Here is a 10,110-nt window from a genome sequence, read left to right on the forward strand (position 1 = left end):
CCCAAGTGACTGTATTTAACTGGCAGTAAACACTGAAGCAATTTCTAAAACAGTCACACCATTAAAGCATTTCCATCAATAGAGCAAATGTGTGATATTTAAAGAGGTTTTTAATTCTTCAAAGCTCTTGCCATTCAGTGACAAAGGCTGCATGAGTCACCCATATAGAGACACAGGCAGAATTGTTCATCCATAAGCAGCACTACTTGCTGCAAAAGCAGCTGTTTGTTCATCTCTTGCCAGACGTAAAGTTGACGCAGACCAGCTGGGCAGGATGCCCTCCTTCACTTTGAAAAACAGGGAGAGAAAAATGGAAGGATAAAAATCTAAGAACAAGCATTTGTTATAAATTTTCGGGTTTTTGTATATGCTATAATTTATCTGGACTCCATTGTTGAAGTAAAATCAGCTTTTAATTCAGGAGAAGGGATAAGAAGAGAGCAGTCCAGGAGAGAAACCCAGAACTTTCTTTATCAAAGACAGGAGAGAGTTAAGGAAGACATGGAGGCCAAGGCCACAGTTAGGCCTATACCTGTCAGGAGATTCAAAAGACAGCAAGTTGGTAGTAAAAAAAACTCTGTATGTCACTTTTTAAAGTGAAAAGTAGCTGTGTTGCAGAGCTGAAAATCTTTTACTAAATTAATCCCTGGTGCAATTCTCCATTCCCATTCTTCCTCCATTTTTTTTTGTTAGGAATTTGATGATTACAGCATGAATTTTAAGCAACTCTTGCAGGATAATTGAGTTTACTGAGTGACAAACAAGGATTGCTAAATTCAATCCAGCCCATCCTGTAAGAGTACAGATGTTCCAAAGACAGCTAGAGAAAACTGACCTGTATAGAGAATTCTGGGCAAAGACAGCTTAGAATGCCAAAAATGGGCCTACGGATATCAAAACCAGTGTTTTAAAGGGGGAAAAAAAATCACAGAATAGGCCAATAAATAAATTAGTTTTAGCCCTTAGCTTAATTCATACCTGTTGTTAAAAGGACCTAAAAAGAAAAAAAAAAAAAGTACTTCACTCAAAATCAATGGTAGTAAACTACTTGAATCCTAAAATATAGCCGGAAGTAGAGAATAAAATATCTGGAACTGGGCAGGTTTCAGATAGCTAAACTGCACACAACATACTCTAGAAATTCCTTCTCCATGACAAAAATGCATAATTATTTTTAATGTGCAGGGCCACATACAGTCCATAAATAAATAAATATCCACATACGTGGACAAAGGGTGCAGACAGAAGTGCAGCTCCCAGGTCCAAAAAGGACTTTTTATGGAAAGCGCCATGATTTAAACTGATCCTTCTGACCCAACAGATGTTAGCTGTTGGGTTGGGAGGGTGGGAGATCAAGCTGCAATTTGGAGCTGATCCAGGACGAAAGATTGCAGCTCTATCTCTCCCTCCCAGACCCTGTGCTGACTCAGGATGGGAGGAGGAAAAGGCAGGGGAGAGAGCTCTGTTCTGGAGTTTCCCCAGCCACACTGGAGATGGTGCTGGTGGAGATCCAATCCACCTGCCCCCCTCAGCACAGCTGGGGAAATCCCAGTATGGACCTCTCTCCCTTGCTTTCTCTCCCACTCATCCTGAGACAGCACCAGCGGCTGAGCTGTGCTGCAGAAGCCCGTCACTGGAGCAGACCGAAATTAATGAAAGCACTCTGCTTTGGAGTGTCTTCATTTGAACGCTCATACAATGAGAGTTAATTTGTCACTCAATCGGAGTGCCCTGCAGCTGTGCTCTTGTGTTAGGGCATGGCTTTAGAGTGCTTTCAAAGGGCTGATCATATGACAAATGTAATTTCTGTCTGTGCCCAAAGTGGGAAACAGGGCATGAGAACTTTCAGCAGGAATGGTGCTGATGGACAGCAGCACCAGGCTAAGAATTTGGACACAGAAGTGTGTCCTTATAATTTCAGCAACTACAGTCAAGCATAGGTAGAAAAATATAATGACCTCTAAGGGTATGTCCCCACCACAATACTGTTTAAAGATATTCTAACTACTTCAGGTACCAAAAGGTACATGAGCACAGCTATGTTATCATGGCATCCTGTTCCAACCTAATCATGCTGCCTCTGCTGTTAGAACTAGTAATATCATAAGTATGTCATGGCAACTGAGATTCCTGGGATCCACAGATAAGACCCATGGCTTCTTAGGACAGTGGCTTCCAAATTGTAGTCCATAGACCTCTGGAGTCCACAGACTATGTCCAAGGCAGGGCTGGGCAATTATTTGAGCCTGTGAGCTACATAGGGAGTTTTGGTGAGCATTTCCCACCCTCCCACCACCCCTGCAACAGCTCACCAAACCTCCCTATGTAGGATGGGGATGTGGGCAGGAAGCTGGTGTGGGTGTGGGTGGCAGCTACAGCAGGTTCAGCCTCTGGCCCACACTTCTACATCAAGGAGGGGCTCAGGCAGATGCCCCAATCCCCAGGGGGAAGCTACTACCTGAGTCAACGGCTGATGCCAGCACCTGCCCAGTGCTGCTTCTGACATGTGGGCAGGGAGCTGATGTAAGCTGTGGAGTCATCCTGTAGTTGCGGCATGGCTGTGGGGGAGGGGAAGACAAAGAGACGGAGCAACACAGTCCTGCCCATGATGAGTGGCTGTGGCCAGTACTGAGCACTGGGCAAGAGCTGGACCTGGCAGCAGGCATGCTCATAACTTCCAAGGCCCTTCTGGCTGTGGCTGACTGATGCCTACAACAGGGTTACCCTGAGGCTGTCTCCACTGCTGATACGCCACACCACGTCCAGGCCCCCCCCAAGCCTGTGGGGTGGTGGCAGCAGCAGCAGGGATAAGCCACAGATGTCCAAGAGGTCCGTGAAAGATAAGCAATCAAAAGTATGCAAATACCCACACTTACAATTCAAAGGGGTCCGCACCTCCATTCAAGATTGTTTAGGGGTCCACAAATGAGAAAAGGCTGAAACCATTGCCCTAATAAGATTCTGTTCCACACTGTCCCTGCCACTGGGATACAGATTAAATATGTCCTCAGAAATATTTCCCTCTGTGGGGCATTATAGGTCTTAACCCAGCAAGACAAATAGAAGGGATGAAAGCTGTATTTGTTAAAAGATTCAGTTCCTCAGTCACTTCAGACTGCAGACTGAAAAAGCTTCTACTCCAGTGTGCTATTTCAAGATGACCTTCCAGGGGAAAAAAAAAAGGTTAATTTTCAGATTCTTTGGACTCAAAATAAATTTCTTAAACAATTTTAAATCTTAAAGATATCTTTTTTCTAATAGGACATCACCATGTCCTAGCTCCCACTAGCTTTTGGTTTTGAACTCTTCCTTTACATTTCTAGCTTGATTTGTTTATGTATTTTGCACATAGCTCTAGCAACAAGTGCTATGCATTTGGCCTGTGGTTAAACATTCCATTTAAGATGGATAATTAATACTGAGTTGGAGCTGAATTAATACTGAGCAGCTGAATTGAGTAATGTTCCATATCACTTGGTAAATTTAGTAATAAAATAATTTGTTTTGAATGCAGTAATCAGTTGTTAACTTTACGTAACTAAATACCCAACTACCTCCTGAAACTACTTGCTGTGCATTCTGAGGGAAAAATTATGCTGCTTTTTTTATTTTATCCTCTAATGAAATCTTACCTTATTGTCTATGTCACGGGGCAGGCTCTAGGAGCGGCCATGATCCCCTTAGCACCCCCTACCGTGCCAAGTTAACTGTTTAGCACCCTCTGTCTCGCCCGCCACGTCTTGGTTTTATATATATTTTGGTATGGGAGGCTGCCTTCTGTCCGCTTGAACACGGTGCTCTCGTACTGGCCCCTACTTTGTACAATGATCAGGTGCACCCCGCCTTATGGGCTACGCGTGCCTCCGACCTCCCCTTTAGCACACCCCAAGCCTTGCAGATGTCCCGGACATTGACTGGTCAGTTTGCTCTCCACGCCCTGACTGGCGCTCTAGGCTTGCCACACAACTGGCGCCTCCCGTAGGCGCCTTGGCCTTGCCACTCAACTGGCGTCCTGGCTAACGCCCCTGGGCTTGTCACGCAACCAGCGCCCTTACTGGTGCTCCCGAGCTCGTCACACACCTCATGCCCTTTTTGCTGGTTCCCTGGTATTCATTAACCCACTCAGGCCGGCCCCTGAGCTGGCTCCTTTAAGTTTCTTGTTAAGTTCACCGCTCTGGGCTCTATCCCGCGCGCCCTGCCCTCTCCAGGCTCCGTCCTGCCTCGCCCTTTCCTGGGGCTCCTGCTCTTGTAATCACCCTCTCCGGGCTTTGAACCATGCGCCCTGCCCTACTCCGGCCTCTACCGGCGCGCTCGCCCTACTCTGGGCTCTTACACTGGCCCTCACCCCTTTATGGGGCTTCCCCCTAGGTTCGCCCCATCTCGGGCTTCCTAAGAGACTTTCCCCTTCCGGCTTATGCCTCGTGCTTTTTACGCTTTCACCCCACTAGGCCTTGCTCGCACTCCCGCCCTCTCTGGGCCTGTCTCGCGCTTCTTGTGCTTCCCGCCCTCTCTGGGCCTGTCCCGCGCTTCTCACGCCCGTCGGCCTCTTTGGGCCCGTCCCGCGCTACTCGCCCTCTCTAGGGCCCGTCCCGCGCTTCCCGCGCTACTCGCCCTCTCTGGGGCCCATCCCGCACTTCCCGCGCTACTCGCCCTCTCTGGGGCCCGTCCCGCGCTCAGGCGGCCCGTAGCTGTGCCTGGCCCCTGAACCCTTCTCGGGGTCCTTCGCCCTACTGGGGAGAATACCGCCCTCACGGGCTGGGGTCTCAACCCCCACACACTGAGCCTCTCCGGTGCTCTCCCGCCGCACCAGCTGTGGCACCAATCGCTGTGCACTCGCTGGCACCACTTGTTGTGCCCCTACTGGGCACCAGGAACCCCCAAACTACTGGGGAGCTCCCGTGAGGCCTCCTCGCACCCCTCCAGCCTCACCCGGTCCTCCGGTGTAACAATAACAACCAAGAAACCTAAAACCATAAACCAACTGGCTACAACACAAATAAGCCTCCCGGCTGGTCTTACCTAAACAAACACAAGCCATGAGCCAGCTGGCTACAACATACGCTCCATGCTGCCCTGGCTACTCCTTATCTCCGTTGGGATCCTCTCCACTCCACCCCATTCTCCAGACTATCAGGCGGTAGGGCAACCAGGCTGGTTTACTCTGCCTTGCTCGGCTCAGCTCTACAGCAAAGGTGTTACTCCTTTGGCTGTCAGAGGGGAACTGCCCTGGCCTCAGCCTCTTCTGTTTATATGGGCCAGGCCCAGCCCCCTGGCGGTCAGCTGACCCAATCAGTTGCCCTAGCAACCCTCACCTGGGCTGCCCTGAAGATTGGCAGCTAAGCCCACACCACTGTTATTAGTAGCAGGCACCCCAGTGCCCTGCTACAGTCTAAAATATATTTTTACCTAAAAAAAATTAATCACATGACCAAGAAAAGATATAATGCTTATCTGAGTATATTTAACAGGATAATGTCAGTGCTAGAATGCAGAAAGAGGAAGTCAGTGGTGATCAACCCAAAGCAGGGTCCATAAGAAATACATGAAGACAATAGAATAAAACAATGCATTACATCAAGGAGCCTAGGTTATTAGTATCCTGTGCAGATTTCTTGGATTCCATTGTTCTGAGCATACATTGTATCCTAAATATTCTGGAAACCCATAAATCAACAGAGCAAAGTACTTTTTCATTCTCCTTTTCTGTGGAGTAAACACACGACCTAAGGTCCAGTTTACACATTACGTTGCTGTCATCCTTTTAAAGAGAAACGGTTTACAATACCTTATTGTCTCCTTGCACTTCTCCCAGCCTTTGCTGCAGTTCTTTTATTTCTTCTCCCAGATGCTTATTTCGATCCCGAGAATCACTCAATAGTTGGGCAAGATTAGCCTAGAAAAGTCAGTGCATCATCAGACAAGTATACTTGTGGTGACTGAAAAGGAACCTTGGGTTTATTGGCCACCTTTCAACAATATTTAGTTTTATTGCTGTTGATATCTAGGCCAAATGGTGTGTCATTAGAGACAACAAAAGCCATCAGGATTCCTTTATCTAAATTACTGCAAAATAAATATAGCATGTGTGCATACAAAGCTCTAGAATGGTACTTAAAACACAAACAAAGCCAGATGGGAATACCCACACTCTTTCTGATACCACGGAGAATAAAATACAACTTGACAATATTCTTTATGAAGTAGCCAAACTGTTTTAAACATGTATAATTAGGCAAAAGCATAGCTGGAACACATTTTATGAAACAGGACGGATATTTTCTTCTACTGATATTGTACAGAATTTTCCTACCAAATTAATTAAAAAGACCAAAAATTCTTCCTTAACCCAAGCCCCTAACACAATTATTGTGGAAGAATTTTTATAAAACTGGGGTAAAGTTTTAAAAACTGTAAGCCTGTCCTGACATTTTCTGGTTACTGAAAATATTATATTAACTGCAAAACAATATTCTTTCAGCAAAAATAACACATACACGTACACTCCTGTAAGACATAATGTCCTATAGTAAAAGTTATTCCTGACATCTTGAAAAGTCTGTATGGTTTACCAGACTGATTTCTAATTTGTTTATTGCATTTTACCAGCTTAATCAATAACCAAAATACAGTATAATCTCTTTCTTTGTCAGCCACAATAAAAAGTAGGGCAGCTGGAAAATGAGCAGTTAGACTTTAATTATGTTTTTTTTTCTGTTGGTGTGCCTCACAAAACATGTATTAGGGCTCAGTGCTGGGAGGTTACGACAGGGGAAAACACCCAGGAGTTTTCCTTCTGTCACTACCCAATCTATATGTTTTGTACTTTGGATGCCCTGTATGCAGCATGTTCATGTTGCTCAGGGAAGTACAGTCAACTGTTACAAAAGAGAGACAGCAAGAGAGAAAGAGTGAGAGAGATTATTTATATATATATATATATATATATATATATATATAAAAATGAAAAAGCATTTCTAGCTTTTCCAAGTAGGATTTGGTGAAGCACTGCAAGTCTCAGTTAGTGATGTGAACAGTTAGATGTTTAAACATTCAACCATTCACATACCTTACCGGTTATCAGTTAGCGCAGGGCAGGGAGTAATCTGGCGTTGAAGGGGCAGGTGGGGAAGGGAAGTGGCACTATGCCCCTGAAAGTGACAGGGCAGGGAGGAGGGAGGTGTGGGGGCCACAAGAAGTACCTAGTATGGCAGGGAATCAGTGGGAGAGCTACAAGGGGCCTGATACTTCTTGTGGCAGCACAACTCTGGCCCCTTCCCTATCATCCACCCTGAGATGCGTGTGTACCTGCCACCAACGAGCCGGGCTGGGGCTCCACAGGCCCTCATGCAGCTGCATGCTCCTGACCGCCTGCCATGACCAGCCCAGGCTCTAAGCAGGACCCTACCACCCACTATGAAGCCCAGGCTGCCTGCAGCAGGTGGCAGGGAGGCTGCAAGCAACTGCAACAGGGTCTATGGAGCCCCAGACTGGTTCGTTGCCAGCAGTGGGTGCAAACAGCAGTTAAGAGGCCAGGGCTGCACTACTACAAGAAGGTTAACCATTTAACCAAGTGGGAGCAAGTTTTAAAGCGAGACCCAAAAATGCACTTAGTGCTACTTAGGCTTAATTTAGTAAATAACCACTCATTCTTTCCTTCCTTTCCCCCTAGCACCCTAACCCCATAACTTACTTGTATGAATTAAAACAGACAAAAAATATGCCCCCAGGCATCATGGAACAATAGGATGATTGACTGCAAATCATTCTACTGGCACATCGTGTCCACACACTTGGTTGCATCTTTTTCAAGAGAACTACTCTCTTGTATACTCATGCCCTCAAATGTCTGCAGGATTAAATTGCAAATAATCTGAATGGGCACTAGGGTAAAACGATCAAAATCACCTACATAAATTAAAAAGTTGTACTTAAGTTATTTTATTTGAAACGTATTTTATTTATTTTAAAAGAGGACTGAAAAAGGACTTGAGATACCCACAGTCCCTCATTACATGGCCTCAGACATAAAAATCTGACCAATATAGACAGGAAGATCTACCTAGCACTGAAGCTTCTTTAAAGTATGCTTGATCGACAAAATGTTCTTTTTTATTTGCTAACAAATGAGTAACAACCATGAATACACTGAACAGATTAGGCAGGTAGCTTCAGGACTCATTCAATCATTGGTATAACTGAAAGGTGGTGGGGGTGCAAAAATAACCGCCACTGCCATGGTCTGTGCAGCAGCCAGTTCTGCCTGCCCATGCGCTGCCTGCACCCAGGGCACAGAGCTGCCCTGCTACACCTCTGCATTCAATAAATGGTTCTGAGACACTATTTCTAAGAGAAGTTAATATTTCAGGTTGTTTGCAGGACATTTACATCCGAAACAGTGCAGCTGAGGGTGAGGTTCATCTAGAATTAAATAACTTGAAAAGTTCTAACTAAATTTTGTAAAAGAAACTAATTCATGTTTGATACAGGCTGGTTAAACAACAGTGTACTACTTCCAGTTAATGCCATTTGTACAAGCCTCCTTGAAATACTTCTGTTTGTGAAATCCCCTTGCTATAATGAATTAAAACAAGTCTAAAGGCTGCACTGAATTCTTCCAAACATCCCACTCATCAGCATTTACAGTGGTATCACTGGGATTCTACCAACTTGGAACCAAAATCCAGCTCTAATTGAATAGATACAGGAGCATTCACACACCCATACTAAGTCTCCATTTTCAGGATCTGTCTGATAAAACTGTTCCTTTGGAATTGCAATTTCCTGCTGAATTTTATTTCTCAGCTCACATAAATGACTTAACTTCACAACAATCTTTAGATTCACAACTGAGAGTTTGAGAGAAATACTAAATAAAGCATTTAGACCCAAAAATAAAGACAGCCTCTTTAAACGTGCCAAGTACATTTCAGTGAGTTGAATACAGGCTTGCTCCTAAATGTAAAGTTTTTTTAATACTCTTGTTCAACTACAGTAAGTGAGCTATGTCACTGATGAATAACTGCTAAAGAACACATTTTCTAAGCTTACAGGCTCCACACAACATACATTTTAGATTGTCCCAGATTTTAATGGTTTTGGCAAGATATCATTAAAGCTTTCAGTTTAACTTCGAAGAGGAGAGAATTAGGGAACTCTAGGTGCTCTGGTAGGCTTAATCAGAGCCAAGAAATCACTGTCCTGTAAACTATGCATGGCCAAATTCTTTGGCACGTGCTAGAAAACATATTACTAGATGGCTGAAAGATTATAAACCCCTAACAATGGAGGACTGGGAATGTGAACTCACAAGAATCTCTTTTTAAAGGAAAAGAGAAGAAATCTATACAGGGCTCATTTTTCTACCTGGCAACCATTTTCCATACCTGTGGAACAGGCAAAATATATACATTGAAGCCAATTGCATTGAGGGACAATGAAACTCACTGAACTTGCGTAATTATTAGGGCTCTGCAGAGCAGGTAATATTCGATTCAACAGCCATGTCGAATATGAAACCGGGTCCCACTTCGATTTCCCATCCGCTTCAAGTTGAAGTGGGTCCGCTTCGACTCAAGGTCAAAGCTCAGTCGAATATTCGAGCTGCTTCGACTTTCCCATCGGCTATAATGGGGAAGGTCGAAACAGGCTATAACTTTGGCATTTCTTGTCTAATCTTGATGAAACTTGCAGGAATGGTAGCTCCTGAGGAGCCCACAAAGCGTGCCAACTTTCAACAAGATAGGTTCAGGGGGTGCAGAGAAACTGCACCCCGAATTCTTGAGAGCAAACCACCTGTAACTTCTGTGTGGAAAGCCACAGGGAACTCAAACTTGCAGAAATGGTAGCTCCTGAGGCGCCCACAAAGCCTGCCAACTTTCACGGTGATAGGTGCAGGGGTTTGGGGGAAACTGCACCTTATGCTGCTGACAGACAAAACTCGTGATCCAGATGGAGCGAGGAGGGTAGCATTCGCTCCATCTGCACCTGGCACTTGGGGAACCCCAGCAGTGAGAGGTTCACCTTGAGAAACACCAGCTTCTCCCCCAAACCAGGATCCAAGCAGGCACGGTGGGGTGTCACAACATCAGCAGCCATGCTGAACACCCTCTT

General features: G+C 45.2%; 1 protein-coding gene across 1 annotated transcript in view; it reads right to left on the reverse strand.

Moving 5' to 3' along the window:
- The window catches only part of CCDC149 (coiled-coil domain containing 149), a 131,395-nt gene that overhangs the window by 84,990 nt on the left and 36,295 nt on the right, over positions 1-10,110 (reverse strand). The window contains exon 4 of the mRNA XM_019526261.1: positions 5,786-5,893. Coding sequence (XP_019381806.1) covers positions 5,786-5,893 — 108 coding nt within the window. The remainder of the gene's footprint in view (positions 1-5,785; positions 5,894-10,110) is intronic.

Source organism: Gavialis gangeticus, unplaced genomic scaffold, assembly GCF_001723915.1.
Source record: "Gavialis gangeticus isolate Ggan-Ray unplaced genomic scaffold, GavGan_comp1, whole genome shotgun sequence".
Lineage (NCBI taxonomy): Eukaryota > Metazoa > Chordata > Crocodylia > Gavialidae > Gavialis > Gavialis gangeticus.